At 41.2% G+C, this 20,812-nt stretch overlaps 1 protein-coding gene and 1 long non-coding RNA gene across 4 annotated transcripts in view; one reads left to right on the top strand and one right to left on the bottom strand.

Annotated features, from left to right (window-relative positions):
- Positions 1-214: 214 nt before the first annotated feature.
- Positions 215-3,904, bottom strand: LOC142362137 (uncharacterized). Its single transcript, XR_012764699.1, has 2 exons — positions 3,637-3,904; positions 215-790 (listed from the first exon to the last, which is right to left on the bottom strand). It is a non-coding gene; the product is annotated as an uncharacterized LOC142362137 (long non-coding RNA).
- A 90-nt stretch (positions 3,905-3,994) lies between these two features.
- Positions 3,995-20,812, top strand: part of MON2 (MON2 regulator of endosome-to-Golgi trafficking) — a 77,057-nt gene continuing 60,239 nt past the window's right edge. For all 3 annotated transcript variants that reach the window (XM_075427688.1, XM_075427689.1, XM_075427687.1), the window contains exons 1-2: positions 3,995-4,215; positions 19,566-19,629. In XM_075427688.1, the coding sequence (XP_075283803.1) occupies positions 4,105-4,215; positions 19,566-19,629 (175 nt within the window). In that variant the 5' untranslated portion in view covers positions 3,995-4,104. The remainder of the gene's footprint in view (positions 4,216-19,565; positions 19,630-20,812) is intronic.

Raw genomic sequence — 20,812 nt, 5'->3', positions numbered from 1 at the left:
TACATCTATCAGGATGGACGACACCTGAAATTAATACAGCCGAGTGCTATCCCATGTTTAATCAAATCAAAAGGACGGACGCACATCATTTGGAATGAACACGAACACTGGTTCCAAGAGGTAATTTAATGAATCACAATAGGTCTCATGAGTATTTTTGTTGGTAATTAGGGCCATAAAGCTACAGGGAATGATTTCAATCACTCACTGCCCATCACAAAATAACACATAATTTAATAACAAAGCAAACAACAATACAATAATTGCAGTGCAATACAAAGTCAGCTTAACAGCATTTTTAGCTTGCTAGTCAAAAAAGTGCCCTCAGAGACGTCCACATACGCTGCTCCACTTTCTGACTGGAAAGCGACTTGAATTGAAACCGAGGCATTTAAAACATACCAAAAGAGGGGTAAGCACTTTTACTCAGGGTTAGGAATACGTGCAATAGTACCTATTGCAATAAAATGCAACTACAGGAAGTCACAGTCACAATCAAACCCGTGTCACTTAACAGGAACCCGGCTAGCTTGAATAGTTTAACTGCTCTGGTTTAGTCTACCTAATAGATCTCCTGAATTTACAAAAGGCGTATATCAAAACAGTGAGAAAGATTATTTTATGTTTAAGAGATGCACCTAAGATTCAGGCACGTGTATAATTTCCAGTTCTTGTATTCGGCAGATCTGAAAGTTTTCAATTCTGCAACCACCTGTATGATTCTTTTCCAAACCCACAAGCAATCTTGCTATTGTTTGGCTGGCAATGCTGAGCAGACCGAGTGTCAAACCTGGGAGTTGAAAAGATATACATGATAAATGTAAATGATAAAAAGTGAAGCATGCAAATATAACACATTTTATCACTGAGATTTAAGTATGAAACACAGAATGGCCTTCAGAGAAGATGGAGACCCCACCTAAAAAAAAGCCTTTTAATTAATAGACATGTTGCTTATTAAAGTAATTCTACACCTAGTTTCATAAGATCCTGAATTACAGCAAATTTCACCAAATTCACAAGTGCTCTGCTTGGTTCAAAACACATCACAATGTATAAAACAGAAATCATGTGATACTAAAAAGTCACAATAATCTCAATTTTAAAAGCAGATGACATTCCCCAGAATACATTGTTACAATATTCTAAGATTAATTTTGCATTCCAGTACCACGAATTGGGTACTACTACAATTATGTATTCAGTTTTGTCTGACAGTTCAAGGAAGGTGCTGTTAATCTGTGGAGAGGACAGTGGATGACTGAAAGCTGAACACCGGGCATCGTAACAGACAACTAAAGAGCTGCAGTATTTTTTTTTATGCATCTCAGCAGACTAATAAATCTAAGATTCTCTAACATAGTAAGAAGAGAAAATTATTTTAAGAACCAAGAACATTAATATCTTTTGCTTATGAGAGGAGTAGTATACAGTCCTTTTCTTCCTGACCTACACAACAGAGCATTGAGCAAACTGAGATTAAAACTGAGTGAAAAGGGTGGAACGCTAGGCAGAAAAGCTTTAAAAAAAATTCTATATGTTACACTTTATGGAGGTGGCAGGCCTGCCACCAAGCTCTTACAAATACAGGAAGCCTGTAGCATGCTCCCCATTCTATGCCACTACACACCTGCAATAAGAAAAGACAGATAATCAGCAGGTACAAGCTAATATGATAAAAATAATTAACATTATGAAATAATGTGCTTTTTATCAATAAACCATCATTTTAAACAAACAGTATAAATTACAACACAAACAATACAGAAAACATTTCTTCCTAAGAGATGATTAGTTTATATTCCATAATATTCATCACTACTCTTCTTAAATACTTGTACAATTTTTTACACAATCCTTAACAAAAAAGTCATACAGCAACAAGTTGTCAATTCTACTCAAATGCAGTAATCATCTGTTCCCTCAGTACTTTGCCTTCAGAAGTCGGCATTACTCCGTGAGGAAGGGTGGACAAATGTACCGCTATGGCTTTGATTAAAAATAGCATCATCTGTCTTTCATACAAGTTAACTTACCAGGCATTCACAACGCAAGGGTAGTGTGCCCCCTCCCCCCCCATCTAAACTTGAATGTTTGCAGTAGTCCTGTTTGGTTAAACAGCAAGATTTCCAGTAAATTTGTACGCACATACAATCTGATACATACTAATTTCCTTGTTTTAAATGCAATTAAACTCTGTTCTTCTTATTTGTCTCACCATCGTGAACAGGGAAATAAGGCCATATGACAGTTTTCCTCATCTTCCTCATTTCGACTACAGGGATAATAATGACAGCGGGATGCTTTAACTCCAGATGTCACATTCAGACAAATTCTACCCAAAATACTTGCTCCCTTTTCGTAAGAAAGGCAGTATTGGAGAACAGTTTACTGACCCGCGTTCCACCAGACGTTTCAGTCATTTCAGCTGAGGCAGACAAGTAAGTGCAGGGAATACCACCAATATGCCCACAGCTCACCACGTACAGTAAACAGGTGGGAAGGTCCAAACAACAAAAAGGAAGTAAACCATTAAAGCTTACCTAGGAAACACCTATGCGTAGTCAATAATTAATTGACTCATTGTGCTAGCAAATCATCCACTTTTCGTATTAAGGTATTTGGGCTGGTCTGTGAATTGCCATCCGGGTTGAAGCCCAGAATGGAAGAACCTGGATGGGAAAATCCCTAGGAAATTGCTTATCGGTTCAGCATGTACAGAGTTCTACTGAAGACAACAGTCTTGGGTTTTGTTTTTTTTTAAGTATGTAAAAATGAAAGCTTTAGAGAATACTCAGACCGATGCATTCTGAAAACGTCACCATGTTGCAGAATCATGGGTCTGATTTTACTGGACACACCAGTGAAATCCTAAAGCCTTCTCTGAAGGCACATAAAGTTTGACCACCTAATTCAATTGTGCAATTTGAAAATGATGTTAAAAATAAAGACCTTAAAATAATAAATGACTTAGAAAGCACTCCTGCACATTTTGCCTCCAAAGCACATGTAAAGACTGCTCACAGGTACAGCGCACGATGCTGTGCCAGCGGGAGCCTTTCACTACCCAACTCGCAATGTGTCTCACAGTAACTGAATCCCAACCTACAAGGAGGGACACTCAAATTTACCAGTAGTTCCTTCCCCTTTTCCATTGCAGGATACACACAAAAAGAAGGTAAAAAGAAATCATAGAATCATAGAAAGTTTTGGGTTGGAAGGGACCCCTAGAGGTCATCTAGTCCGACCCCCCCGCAGCGAGCAGGGACACCGCTAACTAGATCAGGTTGCTCTAGTTAGTGGTGTCTGAGAACACTCTCTGAACAAGAGTGAAGACTTTCACGAAAGTCTGAAGCGAGGCCGTTATTTAAAATAAAAATGGTTTAGATAGTAAGGCAATAAAAATTTTTTCGTCATTCTGATTCTTTGCAATTTTTTTTCCAAGACTCCCAAGTTTAAAAACCACAGACGGTAGAAACTCCAGAATGCTTTCCAGCTCCCCGGGGTTACGCAGGGGCAACGGAACCACGCTGGGATTTACAGCCACAACAACGGGGAAAAAAACAAACCATAATTATTTCCGAGGCCGAGACCCCTGAGAGGCGTCCCGCCGGAGCCGGCCCCCAGCAGAGTTACCTCAGGCGACGGGCACCGGGCTCAGCGCTCAGGCTCCTCCCGGCGCCCCGTTTCGGGTCAAACCCCGTCCCCTCCGTTCCGCCCTGCCTGTGCTCAGCTTCTCAGCGAAGAGGCTTCGCCTGGGGACAGCCGCGCACGGGCCTTCGCTCCCGCAGGAGAACTCCACCACCCGGTGACGCGGGGTGGAGCGGCATCGCTCCGAGCCCCGGCCCCGTCTGCGTCCGGGCGCCGCCTCCCGCGCGCCGCCGCTCTCCCCGCCCCCGGGCCGTGTGTGCGGAAGCGGCCTGACGCGCGGCGCCGGCGGCGCCCGGGATTGTGGGAGCGGGGGGGGCCGCGGCGGCAGCGAGGGGAAGGGGCCGGGGCCGCGGCTGACGGGTTCCGGTGTCGGGCGCAGACGTGTCGGCCGGGGCCGCGGAGCGGGAGGCGCTGCCCCTGCCCGCTCGGAACAGCGCCCGGCCCGGCGGCGCCATGTCCGGGACCAGCAGCCCCGAAGCCGTGAAGAAGCTGCTGGAAAACATGCAGGGAGACCTGCGGGGCCTGAGCCTGGAGTGCCGGAAAAAATTCCCCCCCGTCAAGGAGGTGAGGGGCGGGCTGGGCTGAGGCGGGCCGGGCCGGGCGGGCCTCCCTGGCCGCGGCGCCCGGCCGGAGCGGAGGCTGCCGGCGTGCCCCTGCCCCCAGCCCGCTGCGTCCTCCGTGGCCGCGGGCTGCCGAGCGCCGTCTGTGCCGAGACGCGGCTCTGCCGGTCGCGTTTGCCTGCGGTTTGGCGCTTTTCGTGCGTGGTCGAGGCGGGCGGGGGGCGCGGGCCGGGCTGGCCCGCCTCAGGGAGCGGGGCTGGGGAGGCGAGATCGGCCGTCGGCAGGGGCAAAACGGGGGCAGCCCCGCTTCACCCCCGGGAGAGAAGGCAAAGTTTGGCGTGGCTGTCTCGGCGCCGCGCCGCGAAGCTGGCCCGGAGCGGGCTGGGTGCCGCGGGCCCGGGCGCAGCGGCGGGCGGGCGTCGAGCCAGGCGGGCCGGGCCGGGCCCCCTCGCAGGACTCGGCTCGGGTCGGTGCCCGGCCCGTGTGGCGAGCCCGTGTGGGATTTCCCGCTGTCGGTGTCTGCCGGCGGTCCCTGTGTGGGTCGCCGGTCAGCCCCGGGGTTGTGGGGTTACGTGGCTTTCCCGCGGCAGGGTTCCAGCCGAGGAAGCTCGGGAGACGCAGAAGTTCGGGTTACTTTCTTCTCTTTTTTGAAAAATTTCGTTAATAAGCTCACGCGAGTGGGACTGTAATGTTTCCTTTTCAAACCGGAGTTTGCTCTGTGCGCAGCTGGAGGCTTCACTGAGCTTGACGAGCAGGACTACTTTAACTGAAGGGCAATCACAATTTTTCTCTCTAATTTGAAGTATACATTTTAACCGTGTGTTTCTCTAGCATGACTACACAGTCCATTAACTTTTTCCATGTCAGTAGTATGCCACTTGCCATTTTAAAAAATACTTTTTCTGTACAATAGTAGGAGGAAAAATACTAATATATTAACTCAGATTAAGCTGCAGAACCAGAGACATATCTGGGAAAACACAGTAAGGACTCTGTCAGTTTGGAAGAAAGGAGTTAACGTATGTAATGTGACTTTAGTTCCAGTTAAGTGGTAGCATGTTTAATGTTGTATGAAGTATTGTACACTTCAACAGATGAATTTAAGCTAATGACTTGTTTGGAAGGGTATGAAACATCATGCTGTAGCAGAGCAGGTTATATATGGTTACAGGTTGCAGAGGAGTGCCAGTGTGTGTGAGGAACAGTGTGTGGTCACACTAAAAGAAGAGAAAGTTGTGATCAGTTCTGAGAAGTTGTGTGCGGTCACATGTAAATAAGAAAAAGTTGTGGTCCGTGGAACAGAAATCTGTGTGTGTGTTGTGGAGAGGGGCGGGGGTGCTGCTTCCACTTGCTCTTGTATATTACTCTGTGCCTCTCGGGTAGGTTGTTTGGTCTCTGAACAAGTTTTCCTGCTGTGTTAATGTTTACTTTCTTCAAGATCTGCAAAGGAGATGTGCGATGTAATTCTTAAGCTAGTATTTTTAGTAATGTTTTATTATATTTGGCGTGCTGAAGGTTAGAGTAAGTACTGCATGTGCAGTTCTTGATACTTGTGCAGCATGTTTATCATATTCTCTTGCAAGTACGATTGTTGTGTTGTTGCCTTTTACATCTCAATAGCTATTTGCATAGCTTCATTAAAAACACTTAACAAAGTTTTTCAGTCTTCTGGAGTTCAAGTAGGTTTCTGGAATAGTACTGGAAGGTGTATGTGCAGAGGTGGGACTCTTTCGGCTCTGAGTTGTGGGCTGTTAACAGAGAGGTCTGCAGTGAGAGCAGTCCTACAGTAGGATATATGATACAGTCACAGGAAAAGAGCCTACTTCCTCACTTCTGGAAGCCTTTTTTTTTTTTTGGTTCTAGTTTTAAAGGAAACCGGTGTCCTTTTCTGCCAAACAGCTATTTTAATTGCATGCATTTAGTTTGATCATGATTGAATTTGGCTAGAGTGATCACAGGAATGGCAAGTTCTTCTTGCTGAATTGGAACAGCACCAACTTTTAAAACTGCATTTAAACACAGGCTTTTAAAAACAAATTCCTACTACTAATAATCTCAGATTTTTACTTGCCATGTAGCTCATCACTCCCACATGCAATATAATTTATGAGTTTATCTTGCAGCTGATGTGTATGCTCCCATGTCACTGTACTGTGATAAAGCTATTGAAAAACTCCTAGTCCAATATTAATAGTTATAAGCTGTATCGTGGTTTTTAGATTTGATAGGTACTTTATGAAGGTAAACTGCTTCTAACAATCTTTTCCATTTCTGATCTAATCTAAAATCTTGTTCACAGCCGTTTGTTATCATCAGCTGTTTCTGAAATGATTTGTCTATTCTGTTCTGTTGGTTTTTATATTAAGGCTGTTAAAACTCTGCAAAATGAGTTTAGCTGATAGGTTTGCTGCTGATAAAAGTAGTAGTGTAGTTCTCAGTTCTACTGGTTGCTCAAATGATTAATTTGAGTGAATCCTTTTTTAAGCAATACTGTATGGAGTCAGAAAGTGATACGATCAGAAAAATAGAGCCTGTTTTTTGTGGGTTTTTTTAAAATAGGGTTTTAATTTTCACTTTTTAAAAGTCTTTCTGATCCATACGTTATTGCAAACTAATGCCATACCTATTAGGTACAGCAAGACCAAAACAATAGTACATGATTCTTTGAACAGGTAGGTAGATGACACAGCTGAAGAGCTTTATAGGATTTTTTTTGTGAGGGGTGTGTGGGGTATGGGTGTGTGTGGATGCAGCAGAAAAGGGGATGGCCAGCTGTGGGATCCCACAGACTGTGGTTTTAGACATTATCCTCAGTTAGGAGCTGGAAGCAAGGTCTTAAACCCTTATTGGAAATGGAACTTGAGCTCTTCACTGTTTTAAACACCTTCATCTCATGTTTTTCTGTTACTCCCAAGTCTGTGAGGTTTTCTTAGTAGGTCACATTTATGTGGAAATAGTGTAGTTGTAAGTCCAGTCACTTACAAGAGTGGATTCAGAGGTTTCTGCTGTCTCTTTGATAATCTGTTAAGAAGCATTGAAATTACTGAGTTTTTTCCAATGTTAAGCTTATGATACAAATATGTGGCAAACTTCCTTCCTCTTAGTTAGAGCTTTTAACTAAGAAATAACAGAATGTATTGTTGCCACCAGAGCAATCCACACCTCGTCCTAGCGCTGTGTGGTGAATGCTACCCGAGTAGGATTTTCCTAGGTGGTGCCGCTTAGTACGTTGAGAATGGGAGCAGCAGAAAGAATCTGTGGGTTTGGAATTGTGGTGCTGATGATGTTTGGGGATTAACTGACATCCTAGACTTATTTTTCTTAAGGGTGTGGAGAATAGCAGTTACTGTTAGACTTCAGACCCATGTCTGTTTGTTGCTAGGTGGTTTTTCTGTTTGATACTTCCTCAGATCAGCACCAACTACAGAAGCATACTAAGTGTGAAAGCTATATGCTATGACCAAGGAGTGATTTGGTGGTTATGTCTATGATATGCCAAAACTGTTTATATTGGCAGATGTACAAATAATGACATTGCTGGAAAATGTATTGGTGTTTTAACAATGTGTTTCCATTTCCCCAGTTAGAAAAATACACACCAGCCACGGATGTCGAAGCTCTGAGGGCAAATATAAATTAAACAGTATCGCTTGGAGCTTGAAATGACAGAGGATGAAGCAATCTTTTGATACAGGCATCAGTCGTGCTCATGTTATCTGAAGTAATCTGGCATTTCACCTGGAAAACAATACTACTTGGTCATTATTCTGTTTGTTTTAGTACAGTGGACTCTAAGCTTTGCTCTGTACTAAAGAGCATTGTAATGACTGAATTGTGTGGCGCACGCATAGGGCTTTATAAACTATTTTAACCTGCTAGGAACTGGAGTTCCAATATCCTGTACTGGGTGTGTGGGAAGCTGGCAGTGCTGTCTTTAGTGAACTGGAGTTAAGAATTTTGTCTTACCACAAAACTGAAAATAGTTTAGTGTGCTAAATAGATTACCTGCTGTTTCTTACTACTGAATGAAAATATTGTTTTGTAAGTTGCAGCTGATTTGGTTAGATAATTTCACTGTGTAAGAAACCTTAGAAAGACAAAGGGAGAATATTTATGATTAGAAGAAAGCAGTCAAAAAGGGAAAGAATGTATACCCAAAAAGTTCTTGTCAGCCTGAATTCCAGTCGGATGTAACTTGTTGTTTACACAGATCCAGTCCACCAGTCTCACTTTGTAGTAGGCTTGTAGTCTCTACGTTGACTCAGGTTTTTTCTTTTAAATAGCAGTAAAAGCAAAATGAGCTTAAAACAAGAAAACACATGGAAAAAATCGACACTTGTGCTGGTCCCTGTACAGTTACAGGCACGTTCCTGCTGGTGGGAGAAGGGAAGGGAGAGGGCTGCCAGGGCTGGGGCGGGCAGGGGCTGCATCCTCCCATGGCAGGCCCGGCTTGGCCTGACTGAGACCCATCGTGGGATGGGGTCTGCCCTCTGCTCAGCAGATGTATGATGGATGGCAGGTGTCTGTGTGCTTTGGGATGTTTTGTTGCTGTGGTAATTTGGAATAGTAGGGCTGGAAAAGAAGCAGTGGTCAACTTCCCTCAGCCTGGAAGAGCAGCACGGTTTTAGCTTTGAATACTTTGGTAAGTTGAAGTGCTGTCTTAGACTCCTGAAAGATACCTTTTTGATAGCCTCTCTGTACCGTTTCTTTTCCAAACCTTTGTCTGAAACAGCAGCATCGCTTTTGTTTAACTGTTTAGTGAGTTGTGTATGCCTTTGGCATACAGAAATATTTTTGAAACTGTATTGTAGATTAATTTGCTGTATCTGGGAAGAGTAATAGAATCCAATTTTGCAACGTTATTTTCCCTTTTTTTATAAGTAACTCTACTTGCAGGCATATAACCTTACAAAATTCTTTGGGTAGAAGTTAGAGATTTGAGTGACTTCTGGATAAAGCAAACTTTGAATCATTTCATTCCAGTAGAAGTGGTGTGGCCTAGCTGAGTCAAGAAATGGGATTTGCCCTTTCTGAGGGGCTCTCTGTTGTGTTCTGTGAACACAGTTTTTGTTTATGCATTTCTTCCTTTGGAGTCCACTCCTGGCTGCACTGAGTGACATACATGACTATGACTGAGTTTCATCCCCTGCATTAAATCATTCTCGTTTTGAAATGATATGCTGATCCTGAACACATCTTAGAGCTAATGCCAAAAAATTAGTTGGGAAGCTTGTCCTTTTAGGGCACCTCTCTGATGTCATTGGGCAGCCATATGAAACTAAATATGAGGATGTGTTGCAAAATTTAAACATATGTTAAAAAGATATGGATTAGTTAATTAGGTTTATAATGTTGAAGTGATCATTAGCATTCCTAATGCCACTGGAAGGAACAGTTAGAAAAATTATGTGTGAATGTTAGCTGTTTGTTCTGTAACAGTATTTCAGAAAATCTGTTGAATGTAGTGCAGTACATAAATCTGAGAAGGCTAAGAAACAAAATGAGATGCTGAAATGCCTTGTGATTTGGGTCACTTGATGTGCTGCTGGCATTGAAGAGTTTGAGAGCTCTGCATTCATGCTACTGTTGTAGTAAAAAGATGAGCGGGATGGATCTGGCAAAGAACAGACCTTTGTACATAGACCATTTTCTTAGGAGTAACCAAGTTTTTGGGTTTCCTCCTTTGTTTTTTTTGAGTAAAATGGATTAAATCTGACGCTGTAGCCTACAGGGAACTTAACCTACACTGAAAATTAACCAACCTGGAAAGTTCAGATCTTGACAACGTTAGCTCAGAAGGATGCAAATACTGTAGAGTGGGTTTTTTGTTTGCTGTAGGGGGTATTCACTTAACTGATATTTTGAATGTTCCTTTGAAATAGAGAAACTATGCTCTAAAAAATACATATTGTCATAATTAGGCAGCTTGCACTCAAGCATGTGTTTTGTGGATGTGACTGGAGATTATCCTGTAGCATTATTCAGCTGCCAGCCTGTAGCAGAGCTGGTAACGTGAAGTAGGTGATCCCTAGTATTTCCTGCAGTTCCTTTTATAATTCCTGATCTTTACCAATTGCCATGTCCGTTACCTGCATCTTTGCCATCCATTAATTTGCAGTGGTTTTTATTCAGTGTTGATCTGTGTAGAGTAGTATTTTTTTCAAAATTACATTTCTAAAATTGTACTGTTAGGTTTCTAGGTGACAGTCATCTGTTCAAATGTGTTCTAAGTTTTAAGACTTACTATAAATCCTAAATTTCATGTCATCATTTTAGTCTTTAATAAGAAATGTCACGTCTTCAAGAATGGTTCACATCATGCGTATAGACCTAATTTCTCCATCACGTAATAACTTACAATTTAATGAATGATAAAATTAACAACATTTTAAGTATCTCAGTGTATCTGTAAACTTCAGTTGCAGAATTAAGGTGTCCAACTTTGGGTGTCTAAGCTCCCTTCATTGATCAGGCACACTTGGTTTATTATGGAAATACAGTCAATGGAGCCAAATAGCTATTCGGAGGATCCTGTAGCCAGGGGATTGATTCAGTCTGTCACCTACATATTAGGTATCTTTGCCACTTGAGATACATTAATGTTTCTTCCTTGGCTTCCAGCAGCTGCCTGTATGTGGTTGTCTTGGCTTAAGCTTAGACCTCTGTATTGAGCCCCTACTAGTGGGTCAGCTGAATTAGTTTAAGGAGAGTCTTTAAGAATTAAGAAGTGTTCAGTAAAGACTTAATCTCCTTTGTAATGGGAGTCTAAATATTTAAGTTTGTGCATCTTAATCTCTGATTTAATCCCCAGCTCCCTCCTACGTCTTCCCAAAGATGATACGGGAAACCTGTAGCAGAAGTTGAAAATTCTAGGTGACTCCAGTTCTCAGCTAGTACCCAAAATGTCAACTGTTGTTTCTTTTTACCAGCTGCCAGGCAAACGGGCATTGCTGCCTCTGACTGGGTGACACTGAGTATAGTATTTGTGGCAAAGCCTCAGGAGTTTCCTGGTCCCATCTGTTCTGATTGACAAGCTGAAGGCAAAATTAGTTTCAGCTTCAGGTGTAAACCTCTTAAAGCCCTGAAACAGGGTGGTTTGTTTGGTTTTGGCGGTTTGTTTTTTTAATGTAGAATGATGATTGTTGTGGTAGAAGTGTGTAATAAAAATTCAAGTGCTCTGTTTGTGATATATAATCAGTTGTGTTGTACTTGATGGATCACTTGGAAATCTAGGTAGACATGGGCTCTCTCAAGATATCCATATACTACATATATAAATAGATATTGAGAATATAGTTATATATAATATTTATATATAATTTATATATAATATAATACAAAATATAGGGTACATCCTGATTCTGTCTGACTGGGAGAAGTGTAACTTGAGAATTTGTTGCTAATTGTGTTTCATGTATAAAGTCTTGGTTAGCTTTTTTTCTTATGTCTACATTGGTGCTCTTTAGTAATGAGCTGTTTTATGTTATTCATTCTGGTTTGTTCTGTTGATTTATAGGTGTGATGTTTTTTCCAGCTGAGGTGTAGTATTTTGATTGTCAAATGAATACTCCTTATATTAAATACTTGTATTTCATCATCTTTACCTCCACATTCATGTCAAGTGAGGTACCTCCAGTGGCAACAGCTCTGAAGCAATTTAGTTAACACTGGCACCTTTCCTGGAATTATCGACGATTAACCTTCAGGATTCTGAATTGGCTGCTGATACTGCAAAGTGACAGTTTCAGAAGAATAGTGGACCAGAGGAGTAGTCACTCCTGTCAAGTGAAAGAGCACTTTTAATGTGAGGGCAACTAATGTAGTTGCACTAAAGCTGGAAATAAACAAGGTTGTGTGTTTTTAAAGAACAAAACCCCAAAACTGCAGTATCATAAATCTTGAATTGGTGGAGAAATCATATAATAGAATCAATCAATGTTTTTATTTTTGCTGAAAGCATTGTAGGACTGGTAATTGAGAATGGCATCATCTTTGAGTAGAATCAAGTCTAGCAGAAATTAGAGTTTGGTATCTTTAACTGTTGTTGTGACTGTTGTTAAGAACAGAAATGTACACTATTTATTTCCTTTGTTGAGCACAAGTAGATCATGATGTGGAAGAAACCAGTGCAATTTTGCTTCTGTCTCCGGTCAAGTGTGAACAGCTGAAGAGGCTACTTTGTATCCAAATAGAGACTAGTGGTCTGTTTGTGCTTTCTTGTCTTTATAGGCTAAATAAATAGCATGCAAAAAAACCCAGCAAATGTATTAATTTGTGGATTTTTTTTTTTAAAGTTACTCAGACTGTTCCACAGTTCATCTAAATCACACATTCCAAACTTAAGAAATTGGAAAACTGTAGCTGTTTTTTTGTTGAAGGTTTTGTGATAGTGAAAGTGGTTTACCAAAATGCAATTTTCAATTTTTAGGAAAACTAATAGTACTTTACCATGATTGCTAAGATTTTGTGGAAGAAAAATTGGAGTGAGAAACTTGGGCAGGAATTGTAGAATATCAAGTGATTTGAAAGGAGTATTATTGCTCTTGGAGTTCCCTGCTTGCTTTCTCTACTTGTACATATATCCAGGATGGAGCACACATCTGAACAGCAATTGCAAACTGCTTCGTGTTCACTACAGCCTCCCTTTAGGAAGCAGTGGACATTAACAAGCTCTCCCCTTAATCTTGTCTTCTTCAGGCTGAACAAGCGCAGCTCTCACAGCATCTCCTTATCTATTGTTCTCAGTCCCCCAGCTGTTGTGGTAGACCTCCAGTGAACTTGCCCCATCATGTGAATAGCTTTCTTGCACTGGGGAGGGTAAAGCTGGTCATGTTACTCCAGCTGCAGTCCCTCAAGAGCCAAAGAGAGGGAAGGACTTCCTTCCCTCGACCTGCTGCTGCTGTTCTTGCTAATACAGCCCAGCGTGCAGTTGGCCACCTTTGTTGCAAGGGCTCACTGCTGGCTCTTGGTTCCACTTTGCAATCCACCAGGACCCTGGGTTATTTGCTGCAAAGCCAGCCCCCAGCCTGTACTAGTGTACGGGGCTGGACTTCACTTTGGTCTTTGAACGTCATGAGGTTCATACCAGCCCATTTCTCAGACTATCTGGGTTTCTCTGAATACGCCCCTGCCAAATGTTGAACATTGCAGATGAATACAAAATTCAGGGTAGACTCTATGCCATTATCCAGGCTGCTAATAAAGATCTTAAATGGTATTACTAGTAGTGGTATCCATCCCTGAGGAGCACCACTAGTAACTGGTTACTGGCTGTACTTTAGACTGTAATGACCTTTTCAGCCAATCTTCCACCCATTTTACTGGCCACTTGTCCATATTTCACCGTAAGGATACAAATGGAGATGGCATTAAAGACTTTGCTGTAGTCGAGATATAAATTATGTAGTGCTCTTCCCTTACCCATGCACCCCATCATCTCGCTGTAGAAGGCAGTCAGGTTGGTGAGGCTCATGCTACGTTCATGTTAGCTAGTCATAGAATCACAGAATGACAGAATGGTAGGGGTTGGAAGGGACCTCTGTGGGTCATCTAGTCCAACCCTCCTGCCGAAGCAGGGTCACCTACAGGTCCTGCATGTGCCTTCCAGGAGGATTTGTTCTATAACCTTCCCAGGGTGTGATGTGAAGCTGACTGGCCTGTAGTGCCCTGAATGCTCTTCCATGCCCTCCCTTGTTGAGATGTGTGTGGTGTTTACCTCTCCCCAGTCATCAATAACCTTCCCCAGTCACTGTGATATAGGGTCTCCTTTCAATGATGTTGGCCCTCAGGTACATGGACTTCTGTGTGTCCAGATGACGTAAGTTCTTGGTTCATGTACTCCCTGCCTGTATCTGCCTTAACAGCAGGTGGTGCTCTGTCCCTGGAGACTCTGCTGGTAGGCTTTGCTCCAAGGCAATAGAATGTGAGCAAGCTGTAATCCAAATGCATTAAATCATTCAATATAATAAATCCCTAGGAGTGCACAGTGCTGTCAGATCAGAACTGGCATTTCTCCAGTTTAAATCACAGGTAGAATGCGCATATATAAAAGAGAAGGTGTGCATAGGGATTGTACTCTTGGGGAGGAAGGTAAAAATACAGAAGGCAAGTACAGTCCTTTTTCACACAAACATGGTATACTCTAGTGCTTTCATGAGGTTGATTTAGTGTGGAGCTTTTTGTGAGTGTGTCCTTTTCCAAATAACAGCTTTGCAGTACAGTAATGGTCCAGAATGTGCTTTTGCAAAGCGAGCCAGAATAACAATGAAGTGAAACTGTACTTTAGACAGGAGGATCTCTTATCTAAACTACTGGATATTGGGTTAGTGTCCCTTCTGGAAAGGCAGATAATGATGAATAGAAAAAAATTGCTCTTTTTATTTCACATAATAGATGTGGAAGTGAGCATAGATGACCTCTGTTACTCTCATCCAATCTTAGTAAAAGGTTGGCGAACAATGTAGTGTAAATACCAACACAAACCATCATTCCTGAAAGCATTCCTAAATTCTTTTCTTTTTAGAAGAGAGAAATCAAAAGCTTGGGTAGTGAGAGCTGAGCTGCAAACCTTGCAGCAATTTTGGTATCTCTGGAGACAGCAATTTGCTTTAAACATAAGATCAAAACATAAATGGTGATTCAAAGCATTAGTGGTGAAAATTCTTTATTATGTTACTTTTTAGTAACAATACTATGATATTTAGAAGTTCATACAAACATGTGTTTAACTTTAGATCAGTCCTTAGCAGAAATTAGCGCATGCCTGGTTGGTACATTAAGTATCTTCAAGTGTGTATATGATTTTTGGTTAAAAAAAAAAAAGGTGCTCACTTCTGGTCCTAATTGTGAGATACTGATTTATTTGCAGATCAGCAAGTTGATTGTTTTTAAAGCCTTTTTTAAAAACTCCTTTTGAAACTTTTGAAAAATTGCTGATACGGTAGAGACAGCGGATGTTCTTTTCACTTTCTGAAAAGGATCACTGGTAAGAGAGAGATTTGAGATTAGTATTTTGTATCATCTTTCCCTGATGAAAAGTTAACTATGTTATTATTTTTCAATGAAGGAAGGGTGTCTTTTTCACGTTTAGCCCAGAGTAAGGGCAAATCCGTAGGGATTGCTGTGGAGCAACTGTTGTGCTGTGGGATCACATCCCAGCTGACCCTCTGGTACGTTGCTTGCCCGTCTGTATGCATTGCCGTGTTGCAGTAAGGCTCCATGATGCCTTTGCCTGTGAGAAGTAAACCACTAAGTAGTTACATGATAGGTGTTCAAGCGTACGCCATGTCGTTATTCCTTGGGGCCATTCTTGGACTGCCAGGCAACACTATCATCATCATGGAGTTTGCTATAGCAGTATCTTTCAGTTACATAGACCGATGCGCTGCAGTTGGGTTTGCAAGCCTTCACAGTGTCCCCAAAAGACGGATTTGAGGAACCGGTGCCTTCCAGATGCACTTACTGCTCTGCTGCTGCTATGGGTGGCTTGCCTTTACATTGTCCTGACCAGTAGCTGGTAGAATTGCATACCTTGATTATCCCAATATCTCCATATACTATTTATGAGTTATAGATCTTTGTAGTCTATGAGCACATGTTTTACGTAGAGGAATTTAGCTCTGGGACTTAAATATTACCTGGTTGTTGGAAAATGTTGATTCTGCTTGAGGGTGAGTCAGCAAGTCTTTGCTTGCTGAGTGCCTGAGCAGAAATTGCCTGTCTGTGTTACCTAGTTGGTGATTTTAGCCCTACACAAGGGTTAAAATTTCTGAAAAGTTGGAAGATGCACACCACACATCTAGTGACAGGAAAGCTGAGGTTCTTCCCTGTTTGAAGTGAGGACTGAGAAATCTGTGAGGAGGGGAAAAGTTTTGGATCTGAGAAACTCTTAAACCTGGGTTTGAAAGCCTCTGTGAATTTTCACATCCCGGTGTCTCTCGTGCAGGGAGCCTCTGTCTATAAGGTTGCTTTAGGAGGATGTTCTCGGAGAGCTATGGATGTTGTTGCCAGACTGTACCTTGGGAGAGGAACTTCAAGGCCAGGAGGCAGATGTTATGCTTGGGCATCTTCTCAGTTGCAACAGCACTATGTGTGTTTTGATTTTTTTTTTTATACATAAATTCTTCATTTGCTTTAATTTGGTTTCTGTGAAGGGTGATTTCCATGTGATCAGCAAATACTTGGTAAGTTCCAAGGAAGCAGAAAGATGATGGGGCAAGTGCTTGAGCCTGGGGGATCCTGTTGAATTTTGCTGTGAGATTATTGACTGTTTGATTAAATGCAAATCGAAGTATCCAGAAGGGATTGCCTTGAATATGTGCTATCACTAAGAGTCAATTTCTGTTCTTCATCAATATTTCCCTTCCCCAAGCTGGGTGCTGTAGTTGCTTCAGGAGAAACATGAAACAAACCCCAATAATGGCAAGTGTGCGTTTTGAGACATTTTATTTCAGTCCTTTAATAAAGTAGCGGAATAGGAAATCTAATTGACTGAACGTTTCAGGTACACTTGAGCTTTGCTGTGTTACAGGAATTATGTGTATTTGCTTCTTTTTAAAATTAAAGAGAGAACTAACTTGCTCATTAGAGTACTATTAACTGCGGTGCTAAGGGAAACTCAGATAATGCCACTTTTAAAAGTGGTCACTGCTCTAAAGCCATGGTGCCTTATGCTTGTGTGAAAGTAAATTACCGTATTTGTACACATAAATACATAGTATGATGCTGGCCATCTCCTTGATTAGTATTTTTACAAGATCCTTTTCTAATGGGGCAGTGTCCTGGAGAGTGTGTTATTGATGTAAATTTGTAAACTTAAGATCTATTTATATCTCTTTTACCTTGCGAAGTGAAATTGATGCAATCCAAATATACTTTTATATTTATATATCCAGAATAGCCAGAGAATGGTTTATGGTCTCATTTTTTTCTGCTGCTTATTTGTGATTAACTGAGATAATTTTTTGTAAATGTTAATATGTGGTCTTTTTTACATATATAGGCATGTATTGCGTTTGTTTTGCTAGGATGTGTGCAGTGTAATTAGTTTTTAATTATAAACATTGTGAATTGTGATTCTAAATAGAAACCGAAGCATAACACAGATCATCATAGACCTTCCTGTATCTCATGGAGAAAAACAACCTGCTATATTCAGAGCAGTAGTAAAAAGTCCAATAGTTGTTGGTTTGTTTTACCTTAGTTTTTAAAACATGCTATTTTATATAAAGCTAGCATGGAAATAACTAACTGGGAGACATTAGGTTGGAAATATTTTTTTCTTTCTTCATGCAGATTGCACGGTGTTTGCGAATGTCACGTGTGTGGGCAGCCTTAATATTTCTTTGATTCAGAGTGAGTTTGTCACTCCTGGCAAGAAAGAAATCGATTGCTAGTAGATGTGATGAAGTTTAGTTTGAAGGTAGTTGAAGTTGGACTGTGACAAATCTTTCATATTAATTAATGGGAACAATTTGTTGTGACAAGACACCCCTCCCCCCAGTTAGCTGACAATTTATAACTGAAGAAGAACAGGGATTGACTTAAAATTTAGACACTTTAACACATGAAGTTAACGTAATTAAATTAAATGAGAACTGCATTTGGCTCTCCTCATTTTAATTGTCTGAAAGATATATTTGCATGTCAGTTTGTGCTCATTTGAGCATCTTGTGTGTTAGTTCAGGCGCTGTGAATATTATTCTGTGTATATTTTTAGAGTAAAAACACTGTGCTCAACAAAGCTTAAATAATTCCCCAGAATTTCATGAATCTCTTCAGTGATGGTAAGGCAGTGTTTAGTCTTTCTATGTTTGTGTTGGGGAGAAAAAAAAAAAGTTGAAAATTTCAGTTCCACATTTCCCATTTAGGTATTTGGAGAAAGAAGTTTATGAAATCTTATTTTAAATATTTTTTTTTTTAATTTGTATGGTCATCTTAACCTGACTTTCTGGGAAGTCTTGTTGGAGTGGTGTTTTGATGGAGGGGGAATATTACTGCCTGGTAGAACTTCATGTACTGTTGCTTTCGTATTTCTGCTGTCACAGCTTGACTGCTTCTCTAAGCTGTGACAGCACAATTCTTTAAATAGTAATATCAGAGGGAAAATGGAAGTGTTTAGTGTGGGAAGTACGCAGAAATATGAAGCTGCAGTAAAAGGGGAAATGTTCTTTCAAATTTGGCAGAACAATATTTTCTAGCAATTTGTGCCCTGTCATTTGGGAAAACTTGTTGTGCTTATTTTGGTGCACAGTGTATTGAACACGATTTCTTTAATTATTTCTAGAGATTTAGAACGTGTTAATGAAATTCTAAAAACGGAAAGGCGCCATTTGCAATCTATTTTTGTGTTTTGTACACAAAACTTGTTGGAAATCGTAATTTTGAAATGCACATTGTCAGTGTTACCTTTTCAGTTAGGCTTGAAGTTATAATACACGACTTGAGTGATGTATGCTGGGAAGCGTGCGTGGACAGTTGAGGAGAGAATTGCTGTTTCTCGCAGCGGTGCGGGATCTCCTGGGTGGGCTGCTCAGCTCTGCAGCGTTGGGCTGGCGTGTGGCCCCTCTGTGCCCATGCCCTTCCACCTGCAGCCCCCGGTCCTGGTGCAGGGTGCGAGAGGGAGAGGAGGGTGCTTGGTCTGCCGGGTCGCACTTACGGGGAAAGGGGAGGAACTGCTTGTTTGGGCTGTGTGGCGTGCTGGGAAGAATGGAGAGCATAGTTAGGAAGGCTTCTTTGCAGTGCTGCCCTGGGGTAATTCGTGTACGGCGTTCAGGATGCAAAATCCGTGGGAAAATGGTTTTCATTCTGCTACTCCTTGTTAGTGGAAGTGTTAGCTTTCAAGTGGAAAACACTGCTACCCAACTGGAAGAACAGTAATAATATTCAAGTGTCGTGTACCACGTGCAGTTTATTAACTGGATTTCGTTGCTTAAGTGTTAAGCATTGATAGAATTAGTGACATTCTCAGTTTCTTCAGCATTTCAACCCAATGAATGTGACGGATTATATATCATGGTAATTGTTTCACAGTTTGAAACTATGCAGAGACACTGTAACAGTTTTTTTGTTTACTGGTTATTTTTCTTTGCATTCGTAGGACTAGAAAGTAGTACAATGGGAATCGTGATTTCTAAAAATTCTGAACCATAGAATATACCCCTTCCTGTGGAATTCTGGAAGGGAATTCCAGAAGCTACAAAATTTCACTTCTGCCTTAGCTCTGTTTACTGAAAACACTACAAAAATATTTTTGCTCTGAGACTGTACATTTGTATTTATCTTCAATATTCTTATTTCTTTCCAGATCTTGATGTATGAAATAGCATGTAAACTACTTGTTTTCTTCTCCTCCAGGCTGCTGAATCAGGAATAATAAAAGTGAAAACAATAGCTGCACGAAACACTGATGTTTTGGCAGGTAATTATTTGCCATGCAATGAGTTACAGACCAAAATGTTAAAAAGATGTCGTGGATATTGTAATAATTCTACATGTCTTTTAGTGTGTGCTGTATCAGTGATGCTTTACTTTCAGGCACCTAGCAAAATATCCAGTAGCATGGGAATTTTTTAATACTACTTCTGTTTCATGTTGGTGCTATACTCATGGTGAGGAAGGTCCCCATTTTCAGTTGTGGCTCTGCAAAAGTAATCATCCACTTAGAAAAACAGCAAGAAGTGCTTAGACTCCAAATTCTCCATGTTTTATTCACTGCCTGTGTTCACCACAGCTGCTGTTGAGTGCTCTTTGTGGAGTTCTGCAGTATGATCCTCATCTCTGTGTTTAGTGTGAGAGTCTAGCCTTTTGAGACTTGTACCTGACAGGCAAAAATCTGTCTTAACCTGGGACAAGGTCATTCAATTTAAGATGTACCATTGCCATGAGGGACAGGAGATATCTTGTGAGTTCCAGCTTTGCAAGTGCTTAACAGTATCTCTGACTTTCTTCAGTTTTATTAAATAGCATGTAAATTGATGGCTTCTTGCCACTTGGTGGTAAAGTCCTTGGCCAGCTTTGAATGTCCTTGTATTAGTACTTGAGTGTCTACCCCATCTGTAGTCAAAAACCTTAAAATGCTAAGTTAATTGAAAGGTCCAAATGAAATAGATACAAAACTATTTCTTGTTTTGAGGTATGTAAATCAGATATTGGTAAGGAGGCACTTCCTAGAATTATCTCAAGTTGCAGTCCCACCCCTTAATATTTCACTTTAATGCCTCTTTTTTATTTGTTTTTCTTTGCTTTTACTGCTGTCATGAATGCTGACATAAGTGGGAAAACTATGCCAGGTAATGTCAGCTATATCAAAATACACAAATGAACAAGAGAAATCCCTAGTTAGCCATTTGGGAAGCTGTCAACATTCTTTGGCATATTGCTGTGTAAAGAACTTTATGTTCTAGAAAGCTAGTTTGTAATCCTGCAAAATTCTTCGGTTTTCAATCTTCATTTCAAAATGATGTGAAAGGTCATTGGTTTTGGCCATGGATAGGCAGTCTTTTATCTTTTTGAGGGAACACTTTCTGGTAGTTGGTCAGATTTTGTGAGTACTTTTCCTTTGGAAGGGTTAAACTAGAATGTAGTTAATATTTATTTCATTC

The sequence above is a fragment of the Opisthocomus hoazin genome, chromosome 8, assembly GCF_030867145.1.
Source record: "Opisthocomus hoazin isolate bOpiHoa1 chromosome 8, bOpiHoa1.hap1, whole genome shotgun sequence".
Lineage (NCBI taxonomy): Eukaryota > Metazoa > Chordata > Aves > Opisthocomiformes > Opisthocomidae > Opisthocomus > Opisthocomus hoazin.
Note: the sequence above shows the minus strand (reverse complement) of the source record. Positions and strands in the feature narration are given on the sequence as shown.